This window comes from Phyllostomus hastatus, unplaced genomic scaffold (assembly GCF_019186645.2).
Source record: "Phyllostomus hastatus isolate PE091 unplaced genomic scaffold, TTU_PhHast_1.1 phas_contig_948, whole genome shotgun sequence".
Taxonomy (NCBI): Eukaryota; Metazoa; Chordata; class Mammalia; order Chiroptera; family Phyllostomidae; genus Phyllostomus; species Phyllostomus hastatus.
In genome coordinates, this window is record NW_025333993.1 from 4,774,497 (window position 1) to 4,801,082 (window position 26,586).

The following is a 26,586-nucleotide window of genomic DNA, read 5'->3' on the forward strand; positions in this document are numbered from 1 at the left end:
AGGAGTAACCACCCTCAATCACGTATCAGAATATATTGCCCAGACAGACTGTTGAAAAGTCGTCGCCGAGGACGTCTCGCACGTGCCAGCGTCCACGCCGTTGGCAACGCGTCCGAAAGCACCCCCGGTGCTGCCGGTGTCACCACCCACGGGGTCCCGCTGCAGACACAGCCTCCCAGGACACAGCGCACGGCCATGTGCCAATTACAACGTCAACACCCCCAGCGGTGTGGTATAATGGGAAGAACACCGGACTGAGAATCAAAACCTCTGCCCACAGTCCTGGCTCCCCCACAGAGCTGGCATCCGCCTGCGCAAGTCCCTGAGAATTTCAGGCTGTGTTCTCCCTGGGCACGAGGGGATTTGACTGAACTACTAGTTTTCAGTCCTCAGGTTTCCACACCTCCTACACTCTTACAAACCACTGCGGACTCCAGACGCCTCTCATTTGTGTGGGTTATGTCTATGGAGACTTACCATGTTTGCAATTAGAATCATTTCCTTTTAGATATTCAAAAATAGCAATAATCCAATTCATAGTAAATATAGATTCATATTTTTATGAAAATACCTGTATCTCAAACCAAAATTAATTAGTCAGAAGAGCAATATTGTTTTATGTTTATGCAAATCTCTTTCACCTCTGGCTGGATTTCTCATATCTCCTTCTGTATTCAATCTGTTGCCATATATTGCTTCATTTAAAGGTGATTTTTAAAAAATCTGAGCCCTGGCTGGCGTAGCTCAGTGCATTGAGTGCGGGCTGCGAACCAAAGCGTCGCAGGTTCGATTCCCAGCCAGGGCAACATGCCTGGGTTGCAGGCCACAGCCCCCAGCAAACCGCACATTGATGTTTCTCTCTCTCTCTCTCTCTTTCTCCCTCCCTTCCCTCTCTAAAAATAAATAAATAAATCTTTTTAAAAAAATCTGACTTCACAGAGCTGCAGAGCTGGAAGAGTGAGGAGCCTTTCACGGGCTTTTCAGAGAACCACGGGTATCATTTGATACTACACCAACACTTGACAAGTGGTGGCTTCTTGAAGGCCAGTGTCCCTGTAGAAACGGAAACCATGTAGAGAAACATTCGCTGTCTGGTAGGTTACAAATCCATTGCTCTGTCTGGCCCTTGCGATGGCTCTGTTCTTGCTCACACATCAGTCCCTTGCACACCACTGGCCCACTGAGTTGTGCAGACGTCTCCAGGGTGCGGTGGACAGCCCCTCATTCACACGTGGGAACTGAGAGTGGGAATGGCCACTAACACCTTAGTACTGTCCTGAAAAGTGTCAGGACCTCACAGATCCCCTTGACGGGCTCAGGGGGGCACCTGGGGATTCCCAGCCGAGACTGAACTGGACCTGCACTGGGAAAGCCCTGCTCACCCAGAAATGTCAGCTTTCCCATCATCCTTTGCCTGCAGAGTCTCTTGGAGGGGGCAAAGCACGGTCACCAGCTCAAGGATGACAGCACCCGCCACAGTGGGAGGGCACCAGATTTGTCCCTTAAGGCCAAAGAGTTCTTGGTTTGGTTTGCTCCTTGTTTCATTGGTCAAAGAGGTTTAAGACGACGGAAACCCAGAGCAGTGGTATTGCCTCAGTCAACAACAGGAGAAATCGGCCCTCCTCACACGAGAGGGCGAGAGGCTGGCGTGCGGCTACCTGGTGGCTCGGGCACATGCTGTGATCCGAATACAGCATTTTCTTCTCTGTGTGTATTGGTGATTCAGCTCTTCCCACCGGCTTTCCAGAAGGTCAGCCAGGAGAAGGGCACATTGTGTAAGGTGGTAGCCACAACATGTTACATAGATTTTGGGGTGGCTCACTATGGAACTATGTAAGTTCCCTTTATTGTTCTCGTTGATACTTGAAGAGAACAAAACGATCTTTGGATAATGCGGGTATATCCAAGGTATATTGGATGTTTCCTCTTTTTTTCAAAATTCTTCTCCCTTGAGGGAGACCCTGCTGCTCAGAGAGCATTTGTTCCTCTAAGAACAAAGTGACATTCGGACCAAGTTCTGTCCTATTCTGCGGGGTCCTTCCTCGGGACCTTGGCTGGGAACAATTTTAACTTCCCAAGGTGTTTGCCCTTCTATTTCTTCTAAAACAAAAAGCTACATTCGTTATTCACATATAAAAATATGTGAATATTTTTACAGATTTGCAGCTTTGGGAAGAGATGCTACAAAACCACGTGGATTTACGCATTTGGCGCCATGAACAGCGGTCACAAGCCATGCCTTGGCCGCGGTTCCTGGATCCAGGAGGGCCCTCTTCCTCCCTCACCTCCCGACCTTGCCTCTCATCCGCAGACCTTTGAGACACATCTCAAGGGGCAACTTCTCCTCGGAGTCATCCTAGGAGACCACTGATTGTCTCATCCCCCTCCCCAGTTTGAACCCGAGCTGTCTCTCCACCCATGCAGCCTCTGGGTGCACACTGTTCCTCCTGCGCTTGCACGAGCCACTCTTCTCGTACAGTTCCAGGGGGCAGGACCGCGTCCTGTTCTGCTGGTCTCTGAGTCCCCCAGGACGGCCTAACACCGCGGTGTGCTCCTACTGAGGATGCAGCAAGTAACAGCAGATGGCTATCTGGAGATTGCAACGGGCCAGGGGCTGTTCTAAAGACTGTCTGAGACCTGCTCATCTGATCGCATGGCAGCCCTGTAATGAGGACACTGGGTCCTGAGCTGACGTGTCCACAGTCACAGAGTCGGTCAATAACAAAGCTGGGACTTGAACCCAGCACTCGGGCTCCGGAGAGCTGTTAACCACTAAACTGCTGAGGTTTCAGAGTCTTCAACCACCCTCCATCCCTTCCTCATCTGATCCTCACCGTACACCTGCGCAGTGGGGAGAGGAGTCTTGGCCCAGTTTTAAGGATGAAGAAACTGAACCAATTCAGGAGTCACCAAGGTGGGTAACTGATGAACACAAAACCAGAACTCACATCTTTGATTCGTTTTCCGGTGTTCTTTCCCTTATACCACAAATCATTACAACAAGAATCTGGTCATGCAGGCGAGGCCAGCAATCCAGGGAGGTTCACAAAATCACTTAACATCACAAAATGTCATTGGTCCCCTAATTAAACCATGTAAAGACACATAAAGTAAAGATGCAGTGATTTGGCCAAATGAAAAAATGCAAGTAGAAATAGGTAGACATGTATCTGCACCAAATGTTACCCAATTTGATTTGATCGCATGAATACAGACCAAATCTTTGGAAATTTCACCTAGACGAGCAAATAAGTAAATGTGAGAAAAACTTCAAAGACACAATTGTGGTCTGTTTTAAAAGCTGCTGCTGCAGAGAGCTAGCTCCAGTGCATCTAGAAATAGTATGTAATTGCATTTTTAAGGAATGTAAAGTGATTAAACTTTAGAAACGTGTTCTGAATCCATGTAAATCATCCTTTTATTTTTTCACTATGTAATGTGATCTTCAGAACCTAAAAATTAGCTTTGAAAATGAAAGATAAGTTACTCTTTTTTATAAATTTTGTTTATTCTTTCTTCTAAAACCCTTGACAGCTTTCTCTGGAAGAACCACTGGGGTGGGGAAAAGTAGTAAATTGGGGAGATGAAGCTGAAAAAGGAAAAAGTGACAGCATAATTCAACATTGATAAAGATGTCCAAGTGATGTAAATATCAAAAATGATGTAAGGCAAAGAAATCGCGTCAAGCGTATGAAAAGCTGGGCACACGGCGGTGACTGTCAGCTCTCCCTAAATCATAGACAAGTGAGGGCAACTGGCTCCAGCAGTCTTCCAGGATGTGTTTGCAGAAAAGCAATTAGGTACTGAAATGGACGAGATGGGAAGTGACAGAAACCTGTTTTTAAGAGTCTTAGTCATAGACACACGGAAAGAAGCGACGGAAGGAAGGAGGGAGAGAAACAGAAAGGAAGGAAGTAGAAAGAGGATTCAGTGAGGAAGGCGGGAGAGAAATACACAAATAACAAAACCACAAACACTGGTCGATTCAGAATTATCCTAAGCGTGACACCAACTGAAGGTGCCCCAGACGTCACCACATAGGACACGAACCTCGGAAGGTGCCTTGCATTTCCCTGACACCTGACCCGCAGGGCTCCGAGCGCCACCGCCCTCAGCCGCTCCTGCACACGTACCTTGGACGGAAAGGAAGGCGGACCCCTCGCTGTCACTGTTCTGGAGGCTGCATTTGACGCGCCCGGCGTCGCTGAACTTCACGTCGTGGATTATCATCTCCGAGATGAAGTCGCCGCCCTCCTCGTAGCTGGCGGAGGTGAAGCGGTCACTGGTGATGATGGGCTCCTTGGGCGTGACGCTCAGGACCACGGTGCCGTTCAGAGCCCACATGATGAGCCTCCAACCCTGCGAGACCGTGCAGTTGAAGTGGGCCTCGCCGCCCACCAGCGCCGTGGTGTTCCGGGGGCCTTCTATGATCTGGTTGCTGGATCCGGAAGCTGAAACACAACCCGTGTTTTCGAGTGAATGAATGAATCTGTAGAGGTCTGCTGTGACATTTAACCCTTCTGCATACAAGTGGGGGCCCCTGAGTGGCCACCCCATGGTCCAGGCTCCATGTCTTACTGACCCCAACCCCAGGTCTCCCCAGAAGATCAGGAGCTTCCAGGGGATGGAAAGCCACTCCATCCCTCCGTCTCATGTATCCCCCCTTCCTGCACAGCACTTAGCATCTCAGCATCTCAGCTGGATTGCCAATGAGGAGGCAATGCTCCCCCTCCCCTTCCCGCAGGATGTCACCTTAAGTATCTGACCCCAGCTTTGCCCAGAGAGCCACCACTAGCCCAGCTCTGTCACATTAGGGGAGTTTTTTGGCCTCACTCTGAAAAGAACCTTTTTCCTCCCAGTGAAATGAGGAAGACCTTCTTCCGGAGCTGGGAGGGGACAGCGGAGCACCTTGTCTTTACAAAGAGGATGGAGACTCCCGCATGCTGTGACCATGGCCCATGTGTGCCCCCTGCGCCCTGAGAGCCCCCACAGGGGGTGCTTAAGACAGTGTCTGTGGCTGTAGGATGTGAGGAATGCAGGCAAGGAGAGATGGAAGCTGGGTCCCGTGTGTAGGGACACAGAGCTGTGGAAAAGTCAGTGTGAAGTAGCCAGAAGACGGTACTGTCACTGGGGCCACGCCCCTCCCCTAAAGACGGGAGACAGAGAAAGGGCTGAGGGGTGGGAAGATGTGGGGATCAGAGCCCTTCATGAGGATGCCCAAGGGGTGCATTCGGCAGCCCCGTAGAAGGTCTCACCACACCTAGTGTTGGGAAGAAAGCCCAGCACTCTGCAGGGGTGTCCAACCTTTTGGCCTCTCTGGGCCACGCTGGAGAGTTTTCTTGGGCCACATGCTAAACATGCAAACACTGACAAAAACAAAATATCTCACAGGGTTTTAAGTAAATTTATGAGTTTGTGTTGGACCACATTCATAGCCATCCTGGGCCTCGTGTGGCCCCCAGGCCGTGGGTTGCACACCCGTGCTAGAGTGTAAGACCACAGACCCCAGAGCAACGGTCCTTGCTCACCAGACGAGTTCTCTCCCCTCCCCATGCCCCACTCCCCACGGCTGCAAAACAGGGGCACTGGTCCCACAGTGACTAGTTTCAAGAACCACAGAGGACGGTCCACTCAAAGCCTTCCAGGTGACCCCCAGGCACTCAGTGAAAACTCACTATTACATGACCTGCAAGGGGGAACGGCACTGGCCTACAAGATGAGCCCAGAAAACCATGAAGTAACATTGTTTCCATTCTACTTTCCACAACATTCTGCCCTTCGCTCACCAGGTGCCCTCTGACACCGGTTTTAACTGGGGTGACAGGTCTGCCTGGTCTCCCCGTGGAGCGCCCTGGGGGCTCTCCAGCTCACCAGAACTCCGTCATGATCTCTTGACACAGAGCGCGTCCTGCACCTGAAGAACTCAAGCAATCTCTGGGTCACTCAGCACTGGTTTTCTTACTACTCTACAGGAACAAATTGGCAGCCAGAGTTTTCCTAGACTTTCCCACGCTGGTAATAATAATTCCAAGTATGGCAATGATAATCTTCAAGGTCGCTATTTCCCTCTTTCACCGCCTGTGGTTTCATGCTGAGAAAACGAAGACCAGGACCTGTGACCACAGTGGTGGTGCTCAGACCCTCCCACCCTGAATTCCCCCTCCTTTCCACTCCTTCCCCTCTGATCTCACTCAGGCTTCGTAGCAAGAAAACGCCCTGGCGGACCACACACCTGCCACATTGTGGAGCTGCGTGACCCCTGCGGGTGGACCAGGCAGCCCGCCATATGCATCGAGTGTCCTCAGTGATGCAGCAGCCCCCTTTCCTTCCAACCTTATAAGGTCCGGTGGTAAAGCAGGTTCTCAAAGAATTTCATTACAGCTCTAAAGTTTTCTAGGAAAAAAAGCACACAGCTGGACACACGGTAACGCTTCACCAGAGTACCCAGAATGCACTGTGGGAATACATCACAGGAGTGGGTAACGGCAGAGAATGAACCCCTGCACAGACAGGGTCCCGAGCCCAGCGGATGGGGCGGAGAAGCAGCCAGGGACAAGGAGGGGCCACCGGCTCCGAAGAGGCAAAACTGAGGGAAGGTCAGATGTCACTGAGGCTACCCCTGTGCTTGGGTAAACATGTTGACTACTCTCTGGTCTCTGCTTCGCCTCCGTGCGCGAGATGGAAAAAAGATAAATGTAACTGAAATATCAACTCCGATTGTCTGAGCAAGTTGCTCAGGTCTGGGATCCCTTTGATCTAGGAGTTTATAAAAGGGAAAAGCCAGAGGAAGGGAAGTCAGAAACGGCTCCCCAGGGAAACCACCACTGTGCTAACCGGGCTCTCTCCACGAGACCTGGACTGCCCCTTCAGAAGGACAAAAGAACAGAAACAGCCAAGCCTACACCCAGGGGAGAGATAGACGCTCCCACACTCTGCACCGCGATAACAACGCTCTTCCCGTTCCTGACTCGGGCCGGTGGGAGTTCACTGGACAGAGCCACGGGGCGGGGGGTGGGGCTGCAGAGACGGGTGAGACCCAGGCTGGCGACTGCAGCAGAAGGAGCAACAAATAACAATCTGAGACCACAGTCTCTTTGGTCCCTCTGGTCTCTTTGGTCTCTGGAAGAGACCACAGTCTCTTCCCTGCCCGTTGCAAACTATGTGACATAGATTTCAGTCCAGGCGCTGTTCACACCACACCTGTCTTCAAACACCCTGCGGACTGCATGCGTGACCAAGAAAACACAAAGGCCGCATACCTTACTTTGCAGCTACGGCAGCGAGAGGGAGGAAGAGAGGGAGGGAGGGACCTGTACCAGATGGAAACTCTTTGAGTCTGCACTTGACATTTAAGTTAAACAGGAGGCACCAAAATCCTAAGCTGGGCACGGCCCTGACAATGCAGCCTGCAGCCTGCGCTCCCACCATCAGAGGACGCCCCTCCGGCTCCTCCTCGTGACTCAGAAGCTGCCTTTCCGGAAACCTGTGGCCCTGTGGCCTCATGCCTCTCTCCCCTCTCTCCTATCAGCTGGCTCTGTGCGGAGCCCTGTCCCACCCAGAACAAATATGAGAAAATTGTAAATAGGACCTTTAATCACAGTCACCTACCTCAACACAAAGCCTCCCTTTCCCCTCTGCCCTCCCTAGCACTTCGTAGAGCATAAGGGCAAAGGAGGGGCAGAGCCACGGGCAAGGTCGATGTCCCCCTCCCAGGAGCCTCCTGTGTCTACCAGCCACAGTGGTCGCCCAGCACCAGGCCCCCTCCCGGGAGGGGCTTATCCACTCGCAAGATGCTCATTCACGCTGACGTTCTCCCAATCCCAAATGTGCGCCTCCAGCCCGCCCTCTCGCTCTCTCTCTTGCCCCACAATCCCACTGCACCGGGCATCTCAGTATAGAGGCCGGGGTGCCCCCCAGGGTTGAAAAGCTCCTCTTTTTCTACTCCCTGCATCCTTCCATCGGCAGAGTGAAACCACTCTCACTGCGGCAGGTTTGCGACTTCTGTGACTCCCACCGGCCCGCCACGAGTCGGTCCTGAACCTAGGTCCTGCTCTCCAGCAACGGCTTTTGCTCCGCGCCCCGGAACAGCAGCCGGCTGCCTCCCTGGCTGAGGGGCGTGGAGCCCTCCATTCCTCCACCGTCCTCGTCTCCAGCTCCTCTCACTGCACCCGAAGACCCTCACCACCTCCCCTCTCTCACTCAACACCGGAAATGAATAGAGAAGCAGATGGTTGAAAGGCAGAGGGCGGAAAGGGGAGCAGCGTGGAGGGAGGGAAGGACAGCCCTGCTCTGTGAAGGCAGCCCCTGGAGGACCAAGTGGGACCCTCTGTGCCTCCGGGGCTGGGACCAGTGGGAGGAAAGTGAGAGGTGGGGGGGGGGTGGTCCTCGGGTGGCTCTGAGCTTCCTGCTGAGTCCTGCTGACGATGACAGGAGGTGCCAGCATCACCGCTGCGCCACCGCCACTGCCCAGGATGGCTCTCCGTGCGGCAGTGAGAGGCGCCTTCTGAACCCAGCAGTACACTCAGGACCCTCCCTTACGCCCCAGCTCCACACCCCAGACTTTGTTCAAATATTTCCGTCATTTAGGGCAAACACCAGATAACCCTTAACACTGGCACAGGCCGAGACCCTGCTTAGCCTCGCACCAACTTCCTTTGGCCCCAAACCCCGCTCTCTTCTCGCCAGCCCCAGGGCCTTGGCACAGGCTGTGGCCAGCCCGACATGACAGTCTCTCTCCGCAGCTCCCAGCCGAGAGGTTGTCGCCTCCTCGGGGAGCCGTCCCAGACCACCCGATTTAGGGTAAATCATCCTATAACAGGCTTTCAAATCAGTGAAGCAATTATCACGGGGTGATTTTATACTGATTTTTCTACCAATTAACGCCTGTTTCCTCTACGGCCTGAAACTCCTTGCCGGCAGGGACTCCACTGGCCTCTGCTCATCGCCGCGTCCCGGTGCCTGCAACCACACGGCGCACTCAGGCCCTCGGTGAACACGCACTGAGTGGGTATCGGGCGGTCCAGCTCCACCTAAGCTGTTACACTGGGGACCAGGTGGAGAGGAGAGGGCTGGGGGAGCGCACTGGGCGCACTCGGGGGGGAGCCCTCAACTGTTCAAGGCCAAGTCTGCAAGCGAAGGCATCCCTACCCCAAGAAGCACCCGAGGGGCTCAGCCTTCTGCTACGGCCCCATCCCCCAGGGGGTCTCCAATCAGCCCGCAGTCCTTTCCCTCCTGGAGCAACTGCCTCCAGGCCCCCATCAGAGCCTCCCCTGCCTTCCACACAGAGCTCCGGGGAAAGGTCTGCAGAACGCTGCCGACCCACAGTTCCGCAGTTCCCCGCTGAGCTGCTGGGAGAGATCTTTGTGCCACTGTGGCCAAAACAGCCTCATGGGAGCCGTGTCCCTAAACCAGTGCTGAGCCTGGTTTGCCAGCCACACACAGGTTCCGCACAGGGGGGCGGTGTCTTCCCCTCCACTCTGCAAGCCAATGTCGTCGCGCACCTTGGTGTTTATCAGCACCGAGCACCGCGCACTGTCGGGCAGGGGCTTTCGAGCGTCCCTGCTCCCAAACACGTGTTAACACGGGAGCCTGGCGCCCACGGGCTTCACGTGTAAATAGCCCAAAATCAAAATGTGTCAGACAGTCCTGGCTGCATGTAGCACACTCTGATGGTCCTCACTCTCGTTCTAGTTCACTCCATTTCATTTTTTTGATGCTGGCATGGACAGAGTGTTAAAAAACATTATGTATCCCTGGCTGGTGGTGTGGCTCAGTGGACTAAGTGCCAGCCTGCAAACCAAAGGGTCGCTGGTTCAATTCCCAGTCAGGGAATACATGCCTGGGGCTGCGGGCCAGGTCTCCAGTTGGGGGGCATAGGAGAGGCAACCACACATGGATGTTTCTCTCCCTCTCTTTCTCCCTCCCTTCCCCTCTCTCTAACAATAAATGAATAAAATCTTTTTTAAGCATTATATGGCCATCGGAAATAGAGTGCTATGTGTACAAAGTACAAAACCAGCAGCACGCATCTCCACAGCTAGAAGTCAGAATAATGGTCCCTTTGGGGAGCAGAGAGGGGAGGCAGGAAGGAAGCATCTGCCGCGTGCTCTTGGTCTTACTGTTGACACACGAAGGGGTCTGGCTGGCGACAGCTCATGGGGCTGTGCCTCTGTGACCATGCACTGCTCCGTCTGTAGCTTTTTCTTCACCGCAGGGCCTCAAAACCACTGCGGTGGGGAGCACAGGACGGCCACCCTGAGGGGTTTAAAACCCAGCCAGGAAACGAGACAGACACACCTGAAGCCGTGAAATGTAGGCAAGACGGAGTCGGAACAGAGCTCGGGGCGCAAACTCCAGCCACCCTATGGACCCCGAGGTCCACACACTGCCTCTCTGCAAAGCAGCCTGATCAGGGGACCCTGGCCAGGGACACCCTGGAGGCCATTCCAGACGACACACTAGGAGGGGTCCAGAACAAGGAGGCGCTGTTGACAAACACCCCCCCGCCGCCACCCTGTCAGTATGGAAACTGAGATTATCGCCCTGAAAACTGCAAGATCAGGAAGGCTTCCTGGAGGAGGCGACACCTGAGTCGGCCTTCCTCAAAGACCAGGCGGAAACAGAAGAGGGACAGGAGCGATGGCTTGTGGGGAGGCACTAGAGACATGAACCCTGAAGAAGAGAAGCCGGTGGGGTCCGCTGCACCCGAAGGACCGCTCCCGGAGCTGAGTCAGTGCGGCAGGACGGGGGACCCACTGAAGAGACCTCGCTGTGGAGAAGGGGACCGGTGGCAAGCGCCTGAGGAACAAGCTTCTGGCAGCCGTGTGCACCAGCGGCCTCCTCTGGGCCCCTTCCACCCACTCCAGGTGGAGGCCCTGGACCAGGCCCCCAGGCTCCGGAGACCCTACCTGGTAGGCCAGCCACGACGACCAGCGCGGCCAGGATACCTCGCCAGCTGCCCTCCATCTCCGCATGTTCCTCCGCACCCTGGGGAAACAAAGCAGGCAGGTAGCAGTCTCTCACTGGCGAGCGTTTACCGCGCAGAGCTCTGCGGAGCCCCGACCGGCCCCGGTGTGACCGGGCACGGCTGCGTCAGCGCTGGTCGGTGTGGTCGGCGGCTCCGGCCTCACCTGGGGCCTTGTTAGAAAACCGAATGCTCGCACCCAGAGGACCAGAGACCCCGGAGGTGAGCCCAGCAACCTGTCTACACCAGGCTCAACTCTGGCACGTGCCCAAGCCGGAGAATCACTGTATCACATGATCTCCCTCCCAAGCCCATGTATAAATTATGGGAGCCCGTGGTGCACCATTACCGCTGGGTTCCTGACCACGGCGCAGCCGCCTGGGCTCCCAGCTCCCCGTTGCAATCCCGGCACCTTAGTCACCGAGAAGAGAAAGCCCGGCGCACGACAGCTGCATGGGACCAAGAGCGAATGCAGGCAGCAAGCTCAAGAAGTGGGGCACGAGGCTACTAGAAGGCGGCGAGAGGCATGAGAAAAACGACAGGGGATGTGTGTGAGGGGTGTGTGCGGGCGGGGGCTGGTTCCCGCCTCCAGTGGGGAGGCCAGAGGAGGGCGCCCAGGAGGTGTCCTCTGAACGCTGAAGGAGGGGAGGGGACACAATGTGGACACCTGGACAGAAGGGTTGCCCAGGCAGAGGAGCAGCAGGCACAAAGGCCCTGGGGTGGCACCATGACTGGCACGTTTATGGGCCTGCAGCGAGGGGCTCTGGGGCTGGGGCCGAGGGAGGGGTGAGTGGACGCGGGAGAAGTCAGAGGTCAAGGGCAGGCAGAGTGAGGCCTGACCAGCCCCCAGCAGCACGCCAGGGCCCTGTCACGTGCGCCCCTCGACCCTCCCGTTCACCCCTTTGCTCTCCGATGCCCTCGAGCTCATCCTGCAACCCTGTGTCTTTTCTCTTTATTGTTCCCTTCCCCGCAGACGGGCCTGTCCAGGGCAGAAGCCATGCTGCTGGGTCTCACTGAAGTGTTCAGGGCGAAATCAGCTGCCAAACGTGTCATGAACTGTCTACAAAAAAGAAAAGAAAAAAAAAACACACACACAGCCTCCTAACCTCAGGAAACGGTCTCTGTTTGAAACGTTCTTCAACCACCACCACGTGGTGCCTGGTGACCGAGGTGGCTTCGCCTTCATCTCGGGCACCACCCAGGGGGCACAGCTGTGCTGGGGAGCCACTCGTCGCTCCAGAACATACGGGGTGCGGGGTTCCACCAGAGCCCCGTGGTGGGATTTGTGCAGTGTGCTGACACCCCCACCCAGGCAGGGCTCCGGACCCTTTCCTTCCTTACGGGCCGAAGGGGACAGACCCACGGGCGGAAGCACAAGACCTGAACTGGGCCCCGGGAAATACCTGCCTCACGGAAGTTTGTGGAATGCGCCTCCCGCACGGTGCAGAGTCGCACAGAGCGAGCAGCAGGGTGACGGATGGCAACGACGCTCAGGGCCCGACCACCCCGTTACACACCGGCGTGTGACTGGGCGGTCATGGCCCACGAGAAAGACTCTGGGCTCCCCCACCCCGAGGTTTTCCGGTGTCTCTGGACAGCAGAAGTCAGCGTGCCTTTGCTGAACCCTAACTGCTCGTGTCCAAGGGCGAGGGTCCGAGTGTCCATGCCGGACCACCACCCTGCTGCGGAGCCCGCCCCTGGACTCCGCTGAACTATAAGCTGAACTGGACTCAGCAAATCCCTAAGCAAACCGTGCGCCTCGGCGGCAAGAAGCACAGCAGCTGCTCGTGGCTGAACTGAAGTCACAGCCTTCCAAGCCTAGTTCAAGGTCCCCAGTCAAAGCATTCGCCAGTTTTCAAGGTTCAATGAGCACGGCAATCACCACCAATCTAGCTAGAATGCTGGACCCCAGCAGAGGATGAAAGAGAAACTGAGCCCTGGAGTCAGGTTTCACCGAAAGCCATAAATGAGCAGTGCGGACCCAACGCCGCGCAACCCTGGGCAACAGCTAAAGGTCACGAGGAAACACTCAGAGTCGCTGATAAGCAGCAACGTGAGTCAGGATGCAGACTAAGGACTGGTGACAACTTGTCAAGTGCTTCCTTCTGCCACCGTCCTCACACCCCTCTCTCGCCCGTTCTTTGCAGAAGACTCTACTCCTACCCGGCCGGCAGAGCCCAGGGCGGGCGGGGTGGGGTCCAGCCAGGTGGGGTGGGGTCCGGCCGGGGGCCACAGACGTGGGTTTGCCGGGGGCCGGCACTGGAAGGGTGTGTGCCGAAGGCACTGTCATAAAGCTGTCTCCGAGTCTGAGCTGAGATCAGACAAGCCGCTTGAGTTACACGGGGACCTATGCCAGGCCGTTCACAAGTTTCTGTCTCTATGGCTTAGTCTGGTGGGTCCCTGAATCTTGCCCTCTCATTCATTTCGATGTGGAAGACTGGACTCGCCAACTTTTAGGTGAAAGACCCCTGTCCCCTTTTCAAACTCTTAAATCTTACGAAATCATATTAACTAGATAGGATTTAACCCTCAACCAATTCCCTAATGCCCTGAGATCCCCAAAACACTCGGGTGGTCTGGACCCACCCAGCTAATCGTCCCAGGAAGAAAACTGCTGACTCTGGTCATCCTGCTTAATGCCCCCCCCAGGCACAAACGCTCATTTCTGGGTGCTTGGGAGCAGCGTGAAGTCAGGGATCTCAAGCCCAGAGGGAAGGAGGGTTTGACAGGCAGGGTGTGTGACCGCTGACGGGCTTGCTGCAAACCCCCATGCCTTCGAGAAGGCACGGACACCCCTAATTCTCTCAGCACCCAGCTCCACGCGCCCCCCCCCCACTGGGGCAGAGGGGCGCTGGCACCGCCTGCCAGACTTGGGGCAGCCTCAGAACCCCCAGAAACCTCGGAGCAGGTCTCCTCCACACAGCCCTTCCCATCGGGCACTCGATCGCATGCCGTTTAAAAGGTCGTCTGACGAACAACGTGAGTCACAGTAACTTTCCAGCATCTGCACCCTGACCTCCCAAATTCCAGCCCGGGCTCGGCTTTCAACGCATCCCCGAGAACAGCTGCCTGTGAAAGGGACACTCTCTCGATCAGAAACCGTCTCAAATTCCCCCCCTCTCTCCGAGCAAGCAGCTCTTTTAATTTTTAACTGCGGACAAGTTGGGAATCAGAATACCTTGTCGTCGTGACGGGCTGACACTTTCCCCGGGAGGACAGCCGGAGCGCCCCACTCCCTGCAGGAGACCCGGGAGCTGTGGGGTGTCCCCTACGGGCCTACGCGAACACCTGTCCCCGAGCCGCCTTACCTCCGGCAGGTGGGTCTTCTCTTCTTCGGGGCTTCGGGGAAGGCTCTCAGTTTCCAGGAGGCGTCTTGGCCTCCGTCCTCTCTCCACACAAACACAGGAACAAATTCAATCCAGCCACCGGAGAATCCTGACCCGACCTCAGCAGCGAACAGGAAGTCCCCAATGAAACAGTCTGCCAGCCACAGGCCCTCGCTGCCTGGAGGTGCGTGCCGCCCCGCAGAGTTCCTGTTAATCATTAGCCAGCCCCAAACAGCAGCCCAGGAAGTCCGGCCGGGGCCTGGGAATGCCAAGGCCGTGGGGCCGGGACCGACCTCCAGCCCCGGTCCCTCCTCCAGGCCTTTCCCTGGCCCTGCGGAGCCAAGGCCGGCTGGGCTGCGCCGTGGTCTCCCACCCGCTGGAGGCTGGCTGGCCGGCCCGCCCGGCCCTGCTCCCGCCGGCCTCTGGCCCAGGCCCAGGGGCTGGTGAAGCCGGTTCCTTCTCCCCGCCAGGCACTTCCACATCCGCAAGAACAGGTTCTTTGTGAGAGAAGAAAAGAGAGTCCTTGGGGTGCAGCGCTCTGGAACGTGGCCACCTTGAGGGGTGAATCAGAGTTTCCTGGGGAGTGTTTGCACAGGACTGGGAAGGGGTTTTCTGCCCTCCTGCCCCACCCCACCCCCGTGGCCCACTCCCAGCCCCCCCAGCAGGAACAAAGGACCTTGGCTTTTCCGAGGGCTTCGACAATTTCTGGGGGAAAACCCATCGCCCAAAATCCTCATGCACAGCGCTGTGTTGAACTGCCTTCTCTCTCTCTCTCTCTCTCATTCTCTTTCTCTCTCTCTTTTGAACTGTCCTCGCTTCCATGGTTCTTTTTTCAGTATCTGGCTTGTCTCTCCCATGACATTTAAATCTTGCCGGGAGACTCAGGATCAAGGGCGTCTATGGAGAATAGGCACCAACAGAAATAAGCGCCGCGTACTCAGAGTAAGACCCTAAAGTCAATCAACAGGGAGATGCCGCCCTTCCCGCCAAAGGGCATCAGAGCACACCACTCTGGGAGAGTCGCTTTGGCATCAAGATTAGTTGAAGCTGAAGACATTTGAGATTCAACAGAGGGAAGAAAAAAAAAAACCTCAGAGCTTCCCTTTTCTGACTTACAGCAGCAATCTGGGGAATGAAAATGGCCATTAAATCTTCTCCGTCCACCCGCAGAAGGGAAAACACGGCCAAAACCTACTCCAAAGCCCTTTTCCCGGAGACTTGATGGTCCTGAAGGTGGAAAGACCACTCGTACCTATGTACGAGGGGGGATCCAAAACAACCCAGAATTATCTTCGGGAGGATGGGCCCCTTATAGGACAGGCTTCCCCTGCCAGGTGCATGTTCTAAGAACCCATCCAGGTCAGTGTACCAGCTGGCGTTGTTGTGAGAGGCTGCATTCAGCTTCAGTGAAATTTTTTTTGGAAAACTCAATGTGTTTGCCCATTTCATGATGGGTGATTTACAAGGGCACCTGCCCACACTGCGCTGAGCGTTCAGCAGTTTTTGACCAAAAACGGCGTGATCCCTCAGCTCCAACCTCCTATTCACCTGATCTCACCCTGAGAGACTTTTTGTTGTTGTTGTTTTCCCATGAAAAAAGTCCTCAAAAGGAAATGTTTTGTCAATGTGGAAGAAATGAAACAAAAAAACAGCAGACGCACTAAAAGGCGTCAACATTAATGAGTTGAAAATCTGTTCTGAGCAGTGGAAAAATACATCTTGATAGGTGTACTGCACCAAACGGAGAGCACATGGAAGGCGGCTGAAGTTTAAACATGTAAGAATAAATACACAACTTCTTATATATAAATTCTTCTTTGTGGGGGGATGCCCCTTTGTAGACAAACATTCCACTATCCTCCTTGTGTCCCACCTGTTCTCCTAAAAATCTACTCCTCTTTCTTAAAGGAACCTATTTGCTCATCACAGAAAAAGCCTGTTCTCCCCTTCCCCTCACCGTACTAAATTAGGTATGTAGATATTTAACCGCTTAACGAGCCAGTTACTTCTTCCGCTGGCTCCTGTATATATGCAAAATAAAGCTGCTTCTCCAGTTAATCGGGCCTTGAGCAGTTGAACTCACAAGCCCCAGCCACCGAACTTACAAGGGCAGAGGAAAAGATTGGTTTTCCCTTCCCTACAGAGCCCCGTGCTAGGGGCTGATCAGAAAAGGGGTGAGCAGAACCGGCACTCAGGGAGTCGATGCATCAGCCCCAGAGTCTTACAAACCCACACGGGGTCACAGCGCCTCACTCACGAGTCCCTGAGGGCCTCAAGCAATTCAAAACGCAAATAACTTTGGAATAATGAGCTAGGAGGGTGACAATCTAAGGCCAGTGTCATTCATTTCTGCCCTGCTGTGCTTTTTTGACTTTCTCAGCTTCGGTCCTCAGATGTAGACTGTCTGTCGGCCAGCCCTGGGGGACACCGGGCTGACCTTCAGGGTCCAGTGTCACGGCTGATTTGCTCCCAAGATCCCCAGCCCCGGTCTTCGCCCCAGCCCTACAACCAAAGCATGTTGTTCGAGCTTCCAGAAGTTTCTGTTATAGAACAATGAGTGCCCTGGGGAGAAAATAAAATTTTTCCTCTACTCTCCTTGGTTTTGTGTCTTGGGCCCTGACCGTTAAACTGACAGAAGACAAAGATGAACAAGAGTTGACGAACAGGTGCCGCAGTCACTTCCACGAGAGACAATCGGTGAGGAGTAGCTCCAAGGGGTAGTTAGAACTTGGGCGTATATAGTCAGAGTCTTAAGACAATGCATCTGTGGAGAAGTGACCAGACGAAGGAAAAGAAGTTTAGGCTTTGGGGGGTTGGGGCGGTGAACTGTGGGAAGATGAGGGGGGGATTGATGGGAGAGGCAGTGGGGCTCTGGGAAGGTCTGTTGAGTGGACGCTGACCGCGTCTCCAGGGATTGAGCTCCTTTCGCCCTTCTGGGACAACAGAGGGGAAGGCGGCAAGTCTGTGTGGTGTCTGCTATTCCCCGATTGTCTTCGGCTTCAAATAAACCTTATGCCAACGTGGCATGTTTGGGAAGAGGGCACATTCTGACCTCCCACGAGGGGCCTGATGACACTACACACATAGAGTGGTGATAACCACCCACAGAAGTTCCACAGAGGGCCCACAGTCTCCCTTCCCCCCACCCCCTGCACCAACGCTGGGTCTGGGGACGGATGTCCACCACTTCCTGAGCTGCCACCCCAGGGCAACGGTGGAAAGACTATTTATAAGTCGTAGGAAATGCAGCTACTTTAACTGTGCCTTCCTGAGGGATTTTTTTTCCTTTTCATTTAGGAGATGTGCCTTATTTCAAAGTTTGAGAATAAAGAGAGATTGGACTAATATTTTTAGCCTGCACTATTTTAAAATCACAAAGTTCAGGCTTTAATAAAACATGTTCACACTGCAGTGCAGGTCATGGTAACGGCTCTGCAGGAAGCGGTGAAGGGGGGGGGCGGGTCCCCTGAGGAAACTGGGTTTGAGCTCGGATGGGGGTGGGCGTGTTGGGAGTGACTGAGGGCAAGGCAGCACCGTGTCCTGGGGCGGAGGGGACAGCGTGCATCGAGGCAGCACCCTGGCATCTCAGGCGGCAGGTGCCCGGTGCACCTGCGGGGGTTGAAAGGGGCCCAGGGGACATGAATGCAAAGGGGTGGGGGCGAGGCTGGCCTTCGATGGGCCCAGAGGCCAGGCGGGGTCCGGACCGAGGGTACAGACCGAGTCAGAGGTTGGTTTTGTCTTCAGATAGGAAAGGGAATGTGCAGGGCAGGTGGTTAACGACTTTGAAACAGGCAGCGAAGAGTATGGGGTTGTCTGATTTCATAGGACCTGAGCCATCTCTGGGCTGCGGCAAACCCTGTGTTTGTGACGGCCAACGCTGTGTGTTGACCTGACTGGATCCCCAGGTATGTGGTTAAACACTGTTTCTGGGTGTGTCTGGGAGGCCGTTCCTGAAAAAGGTTAGCACTTGCACGAGTAGACTGAGTGACGCAGCTTGCCCCGCCCCGTGTGGGTGGGGCTCGCCTGGGCCTTGGAGGCCGCGAGCAGGATGAGAAGGCAGCAGGGAGGGTGAATCCTCCCCACCTCGCTGGGGCATCTGTCCTCTCCTGCCTCCCAACATCGATGCTCCTGGTTCTCCGGGCTTTGCACGCAGACTGGACCCTGCCCCGCCAGCCCTCCAGTTCTCCGAGCTTCAGAGTGCGGCCGGAGCCACTCCAGCAGCCCTCCTGGGCCCTCCTCACCTCGCAGAAGGCAGATCTCGGGACAGTGCAGCCTCCATAATCCTGAGGGCCGATTTCTCACAACAAATACATGTCTCTGGTTGGTTCTGTTTGTCTGGAGAACCCCGAAGCTGGAAGAAACTTGCAGCAATACAAATGACTCTGGTACTGATGGAAATGCACACAAACTTCGTCTGGTGAACTGCGTGCAGTTGATTTTCACCCTGTAGATGCTGACCAGTGAATGTTTGAAAATGCTTCTGCGTTCACGATGGTGCACGGCACATGCGTCCTGCGAAACCTCCACGGAGCCCGTTGTACCGTCTGGCTGCACCCTCATTGGCTAACGAGTTCATTGAAATCCTGAGCACGTGTTTCCGGTAGATCTGTATGAGAGTCAGGATTTTAAATCTCGTAACAGGACCCCTTTGAGGAATATGAGCACACAAGTGACATGACCTCCACAGAATATTTAGGAAATATTAAAAATAATACATGGGATCATATAAAAGTGTCCACATCTAGCTGGGGTTTCTTTTTTTTTTGCCCACAGAAACAGCAATTTTACGTAAGGCTCAATCGAATATAAAGATGAAAATAAAACCTACCTGTAATTTCAACATCACCCATCGAGGGGCATTATGCATTTTAATGAACGACTTCCATTATTTTCCTTATCATAAAAGTGAGACATATTCACCGTGGGAAAACTAGAAGATGCAGGTAATCCAAAAAGGAGAAAAATTTAAAGCAGACGACTCAGAAGAGTGCCACATGGGGGCAATCACTGTCAGCAGCACGGTGTGTGGCTGCTGAGAGATGTTCGTGTGGTACCTGCTGTTTAGTGATGAGATGTTATCCACTTCACATTCTAACCTCGGCCCCATCAGTAAGTGCATTATTTTCAACTACTAGGCATAACTCCCTCCACGCAGATAGCACCACCTACCTAGGCAGGTTCCTGCTGTTGGCCTTCCTGTCGGCTGCGATTTGTCCCAGCGTCCTCGGTGGTGAGCACTGTCACAGCTGGATTCGGGAGGACACGTCCACTCCCTTAGGACAGGTTCTGGAAGATGCAGTTGCTCCCTGGCAGCACAAAAACACCAGTGATGGCGGGGGGAGGGGAGAGAGACAAGGGAGAGGATTGGGGGCCGTGAACATGCTCCGTGTGATACTGTAACATTGGATGTGTGTCATTGCACACGTGCCAAAACCCATACATAGAATGTGCATCAGGAGGGAACCCGAGTGCAGGCTCTGGACCCGGGGGTGACAACGTGTCAGTGCACGCTCACCGACAGTAACAGAGTCACACTCTGGTGGGGGAGCTCACCGACAGTAACAGAGTCACACTCTGGTGGGGGTGTTGCTGGGGGACGTGCCGTGCAAGGCGGGGCACAGGTGCGTATGGAAGCTCCCTGTACCTTCTGGTCAATTCTTCCAGGAACCCAAACCTGCTCTAAAAAAAGAAAATATGTCTATTTTTGAAACACCGTTGCTGGGCCAGAAGACACGCCCGGTGCACGCCGTCTGAAAGTCCTGCATCAGCGAGAAGCTCTCCGAGACAACCCCACTGCCTCCAGCAGCCCGAGCTCCAAGCAGTCCACGCCGCCGGCTTTTTCAGTTTGGACAATGTGAACGGCCAAAAAAAATAAAAATTCGTTGTCACTGTAATCACAAAAGGAGTGTGTTGTCAATGTAAACGATGTGGAAAATTCAGGAAAAACACACACGGAAGTCACTGAGCAGAGCCCAGGGCCCGGAGCCTGGCCGGCCAGGGAGACCCCTGCGCAGCGCCAAGAAGCCTTTGGACCCTCTGCGGCGTGCGTGTGCGTCTGTGTGTCCGTGAACGTGTGTGTGTGCCGTGCATAATTTTTAACTTCTTGTTGAAGTATTATGTGTCACTTTATATATAATTTTTTTTCAGTTTTCACTTCATCCACTAGACTAGATTAAATAACTCCCCCTCCACCACCGTCCTCCCCCAAGAATTTATGTCCACTCAGAACCTCAGAATGTTACTTACTTGGAAATAAGCTCTCGGTAATTGGTCACAGTAAGGTGAGTCCACACCAGGGTACAGAAGGCTGTACGTGCACTACAATGGGTGCCCTTACAGAAAGAGAAATTTGGACAGAGAGACATGTATAGAGAGAGGGAAGACTACTTGAGGACAGAGACACAGGAGACCGTGTGCCGTGAGAGGCGGAGGCTGGAGCCGTGCAGCCGCCAGCCGAGCACCCCCAGGAGAGCTGGCCGCCACCGGAGGCTGGAAGAGATGAGGAAGGAAGGACCCTCCCCGGAGCCTCCAGAGGCAGCGGGCCCTGTGACCCCCTGAGTTCAGACGTCTGGCCTCCAGAGCTGGGAGCGAAGACACATGTATTTTTTAAGGCACCTAATCGGGGGTGTTTTGTAGCAGTAGCCCTAGGAAACTAACACACTCAATTAACCAAATGACTTAAATGTCTTTCCCTAATTTTTAAGTGGCTAAAAAGGATTGTTTTATGGCTATACCATTGGTTATATAAAGAATTCTTTAATGCCCTGGCTGGCATAGCTCAGTGGATTGAGCGCAGGCTGCAAACCAAAGTGTCGCAGGTTCGATTCCCAGTCAGGGCATGTGCCTAGGTTACAGGCCACGGCTCCCAGCAACCACACATTGATGTTTCTCTCTCTCTCTCTTTCTCCTTCCCTTCCCTCTCTAAAAATAAATAAATAAAAACTTTAAAAAATTCTTTATTATTAAACATTAAGTTGTAGCTATACTTTAGCTACTAGAAATCTGTTACTTGAGCAAACACATATGTTTTCATGTATTATGTGATAAAATATAATGGCCATATGATGTTACATCCATTCTCATTTAACACTCTGTTTTAAGCCTTGTTCCATATCATTAAAACCCACTCACGAACGCTGTTTAATGGCTTCATAATAACATGCTGCACTATGATACGTAACATAATATCATTATAAGAGCATCATAATGACTGTGGAAGAGCCACGCGGTTCAACATGCTGCCGCTTCCAGCTCTTCCGGCCCGCAGACCACGCTGCGAGAGATGTGTTTATGCACGGAGAGGGCTGGGGAGTTTTCATTGCGCGCTTGGCACTGAAGCTTACATTGAGCTCTTTTAATTAGAATCATATGCCATAGCATTTGTGCACTTTAAAATTATTGGTGGCGTTAACTCGGTTTCCATAACTGTGCCAACTTCCGATCCCACGTGCAGGGTCTGAGCTGACTCTCGCCCGCCCTCACCAGCCCTGCCCGTGGCCGCGTTTGGGAGCGGGGGTCTCACTGGGGTCCGAAGCTGGTAACCCCTCTGCAAGCAGAACTGTGCAAAGCGCTCTCTGCCCATTGCCCCCTTGTTCACAGAGGTTCCCCTAGCAGAGGAGTCGACTGGAATGCTGTGTCCTTAAAGCTGCAAGGGCCTTCTCTCCCTCTCCTGTAGGAATGCCCTCAGTGGCTTTGCTTAAGTAACCTTTAAGGCCATCCACGTTACTGGAGATGTAATCAGCAACCCTGGCCCAGGGCAAACAGCAGAAAGTCTGCACTCTGCGTTAACCCCCCGAAATGTGGTGCTTTCAAATAAGAACAAGCAGGTATTTGGCAGTCTGAGGGGGTGGGGGGGCTCCGTGTAGATGGCCTGTCCTGTGTCACACAGTGTCAGCCGGGACAGGTCAGCTGGGACTGGAGGACCCACCTCCAAGGGGGCTTCTTCACCAGGCTGGAGGGTTGGCCCTGAGCCATGGCTGCTCCGAGGTCTTCATTCCTCCCCACATGGGTCCCCGCCCCTTCAGGGGCTGCCTGGGCCTCCTCATAGCGCGGCTGTTCGGTTCCAAGCACAACTGTTCCGTCAGACAGAAGATGGAAACGGCTAGTCTTTTAAAGCCTGGACTAGCCCTGGCTGGCGTAGCTCAGTGGATTGAGCGTGGGCTGCGAACCAAAGTGTCGCAGGTTCAATTCCCAGTCAGGGCACGTGCCTGGGTTGCAGGCCATGACCCCCAGCAACCGCACATTGATGTTTCTCTCTCTCTCTCTTTTTCCCTCCCTTCCCTCTCTAAAACTAAATAAATAAAACCTTAAAAAAAAAAGATTGTAAAAAAAAAAGCCTGGACTAGCATAAGAAACTACCACCAATTAATGGCTGAAGACAATGCCCATTGCTCACCTCACAGTTCTGTAGGTCAGAAACCTGGGCAGCTTCAACTGGGATCTCTGCTGAAAAGAAGGTGTCAGCTAGGCCTGGGTCCTCATCTGGAGGCTCTAGGACAAATCCACGGCCAAGTTCATCCACTTGGTGAGCTCAGCTCACGGTGGTTGGAGGACGGAGGTCACCACTTCCTCGCCGGCTGTCAGCCGAGAGCCACTCCCAGCTTTGGAAGGTCGCCCACGTTCCTTGGCCGCGGCCCCTCCATCGCCTGCACTAGCAGCGGTGCACTGACCCCCCCTCTTGCTCCCAACCTCCGACCCCCCTTTGTGCTGCCCCTGGAGAGAAGTCCTGCTGTGAAAGCCGAGAACCAAATGGTTTCCCTCCTGGGGGACACAAAACTGAAGCACCAAACGAACAAACAGGACAAAAACTAAACACCCGCAGACACAGACACCAGTATGGTGGTCCCAGAGGGAAGGGGGCGAGGGGGCCAACTATAGGGCAACAGAAGGAGACTTGACTTTGGGTGGTGAACACACAATACAGTGTTCAGATGATGTATTAGGGATTGCACACTTGAAACCTGTATAATTTCATTAACCAAAATCACTCCAATACATTTAATTTTTAAAATGTTGAAAAAATAAAGAAATTAAAGGCTCACGGGGATTCGATGAGGCCCACGGGTCACGGCGGCTGTGAGGAGAGGGCGTGAGGAGTGGAAGGAGGTGGCTGCGCCCACAAAGGCAGGCCGTGCAAGCAGGCTCCCCGCCCTGGGCCTCGGGACGCTGGGGCCAGCTGTCCTCCCGGCGACAGCAGACCTGGAGAGGACAGTCTGGTCTCGTGCCTGGGCAGAGAGCCGTGTTTGCTGGTGGGTGACAGGGCTCTGAAACATGCCAAAGGTCTTAAGAGCGGTCATTAAACGTGGGGGCTTTCGGTTGGGGCCCTGGCCCTGCTGTGCCAGGGGCCGCCCACTTAATTACTGCCCTGTCCACACGCTCATTCAGGTCCCACACCAGTGGCTGGACCAAACGCGAAATAAAAGGGTCCCTGGCGAGTGAACCTAGATTTTAAAAGACAATTTTTTTTAAATCAATTCCAAAGCATGAAAAGATATAAATTGCCTTTGGAACACCGTGTAATTTCTTCTGTTCTATTTTTACTGCAGGATTCTCGTGTTAGGCGTGTCAAAGCAGCCCTGCACGCCGCAGGTGCGCGGCGAGGCTGAGACGTGACGGCGGTGCCCTCGTACGGCGGCAGCGAGTGCTCGCCCGGGAGCTCACGGCAGCTCGGCAAAGGGAACGCGCCCCCCAGCCCCCCAATGCTCACGCTGGCTCCCGGAGTGTCCTGTTGCTGGCTTCCGAGGGTGGGAGTTCCATTTGCTTGGACTTCAGATATGCACATCCGTCAGGCTAACCACGAGGGGCTGAATGGTACCTCCCAAAAATAGAGACGCTGAAGTCCACGCCTGCAGGACCTGGGGATGTGACCTTCCTGGGCACAGGGTCTTCACAGAGAAGTCAAGTTGAAATGAGGTCATGGAGGGGCGGGGGGGTGCACGCTAATCCATTATGTCTGGGGTCCTCATGAAAAGGAGAAGTTTGGGCACAGAGGCAGGCGCAGAGGAAAGGACACCAGGAGAGGACAGAGGGGTCAGGCCACACGAAGCCGGAGGCAGAGACTGAAATGAAGCCACAAGAAAGCAGGGAAGGTCAGGGGCCACCGGAAGCTGGACGCAGCAGGAAGGACCCTCCCCCAGAGGGTCCAGCGTCCCAGGGCCCTGCCGACGCCCTGGTTTCTTGCCCCTGGCCTCCAGAGCTGGCTGCCAGTGCATGTTCTCAGCCACCCAGAGCGTGGTTCTTCATTCCGCAGCCCTGAGACCCTAGACCCCCGGCGTCTGCTGACTCCCCGCCTTTCCCGCCTGCTTCGCTCCGGTCCCTGAAAATGCTGCCGCCCCATCCACTCTCGCTGGTCCCCATCTCCCATGTCCCCACTCGGCTGCATTCACCTGCCGTGTCTCCTTCAACACTGAAGTCAGAGCCAGTGGGCTATTTGGGTTTTTTATAATATACCACGGAGATCTGTATTTCGAGTCCTGAACTGGCTTATTATTACTTTCACTCCCCCACCCCTTATTAATCAGGTGAGTATCTTGCATCTCCTTCTGGCCAGAACCTGTTGGCCGATTGTGCCGCCATATCCACACCCCATCACTGGGCCCTCTCATTCCATGGGCCACACTGGCTATTTCTACCCGCGAATGAAGCTCTGCCTTTGGGGCCTCCCTCTTCTGAATCAGAGGCGACAATGTGTTTGTCTTTCCGCTCCCAGCAAGGCTTGACACAGAGCCCACACACAAAGGGGGCTCCACGGATAGCAGCTGGCGCACCCCAATACCCATTTTCCCCATATTCTATGGCCACAGAATCCTACCCTTTCGCTGGGCAGCAGTACAGACTGCATCTGCCAGCCAGCCCCCTTGAAGGTAAGCATTGCCTGCGCTGCGGTCCATGCAGCACAAGTGGATCCTGCCCTTGAAGAGGAGTCTGTCCCCCTCTCTCCCTGGCCCCCTTCCTGCTGGCTGGAGAGGGGGTGGATATGAGCCACCGTAAGCCACACCCAGAGGTGGCAGAGCAAGGAGAGAGAAGGGATCTGAACTCTAGAAGCTTCTCTAAAGAGGAGTACCCCACATCTGGGCTCTGGTAGAGAGAAATGTCTACTTTGTTTGAGCCCCTGTTTAAGCAGATGCTGCCAAGCATCCCCTTAGATGACAGGAGGGTGAACAGATAGATGAGAGAGAGAGGAGATAGATAGATAGATAGATAGATAGATAGGTAGGTAGATAGATAGATACATGGATCTCCATAGCAGCCAAACCTGCATAAGAAACATATGTGGAGACATAGATAAAGGCCAGATACCCTTAGGGAAAGTCAACACTCACAGGGCAACGGGTTGGCCCTAGGGAGTTAGAAAGACGTGGATTTGGGATCACAAACGGTGCAGGTTACTTAACCTCTACTGACTCAGTTTCCCTTCTGGACAATAGAGAGACTAATATCGACCACACGCGGTTGCACTGGGTTAAGTTTGATGTGTGTGAGGTGCCAGCACATAACAGCGGCCAGTAAATGGTATCATTGAAATGAAACATTTCACAAAAGAAGAGTTCATGTGGAAGCCTGAGTCTCACTTAGACGCAGTGTCCCCTCCTGACCTGGCACAGTGCCCGCTTAGCCCGGGTGTTTAAAGAAGACCCCCCCAAAATAAAAAGGATTAGTGCGCAAGGAGTTTATTCGGAAGGTGATGGCCAGGAGAAGGAAAGAGAAACCGAAAACCTGCTGTGTGTCCTTAGGTACGTGACTTCCCCTCTCTGAACTCTCGGTATCTCCTGCCTCCCGGTGGTATTCATGCTTTTGTGTAATGCCCTCCTTTTGATGGAAAAAGTGGGACTTCTGGATGGTGTCTAGCCTGCAGATTTCAGGAAATGCGATGCCACTCTTGTAATTACATAAGGTGCTAAGTCTCCCCTCGCAAGCAGCCAGCAACAGGCAGGAGAGGGCCGCGGGGCCAGGGACTGAGGCCCAGGCCGACTCAGCCGTGGGAACTGAACCCTGCAGGCAACCTCGGGGGCTGGGAAGCGGAGCCTCCCCCCATCAAGCCCTTGGATGAGACCCCAGTCCTCCCGGACACTTCGATTGCCATCCGGCGGGGACCCTGAACAGCGGACCCCTTTCGACCACGGCAACCAGGACATAATACACGTGTGCTCCTATAAGCCGCTTCGCGGTCATTTGTTAGCACCGAGACAGCAAACAGATATACTTCCCGTAGGTAAAGTGAGACTGGCTCACCTATGAGGAAAAAAAAGGGTGAGACTCGTGTCTCCTCACACAGCCTCGGGAGGACTCGTGAGAAAC

General features: G+C 54.1%; 1 protein-coding gene across 3 annotated transcripts in view; it reads right to left on the minus strand.

Annotated features, from left to right (window-relative positions):
* IGSF5 (immunoglobulin superfamily member 5) overlaps nt 1-14,770 on the minus strand; it is a 37,526-nt gene extending 22,756 nt beyond the window's left edge. For all 3 annotated transcript variants that reach the window (XM_045852503.1, XM_045852502.1, XM_045852501.1), the window contains exons 1-3: nt 14,272-14,770; nt 10,908-10,986; nt 4,134-4,451 (exon numbers count right to left, since the gene is read on the minus strand). In XM_045852503.1, coding sequence (XP_045708459.1) covers nt 4,134-4,451; nt 10,908-10,965 — 376 coding nt within the window. In that variant the 5' untranslated portion in view covers nt 10,966-10,986; nt 14,272-14,770. The remainder of the gene's footprint in view (nt 1-4,133; nt 4,452-10,907; nt 10,987-14,271) is intronic.
* Between the last annotated feature and the right edge of the window lie 11,816 nt (nt 14,771-26,586).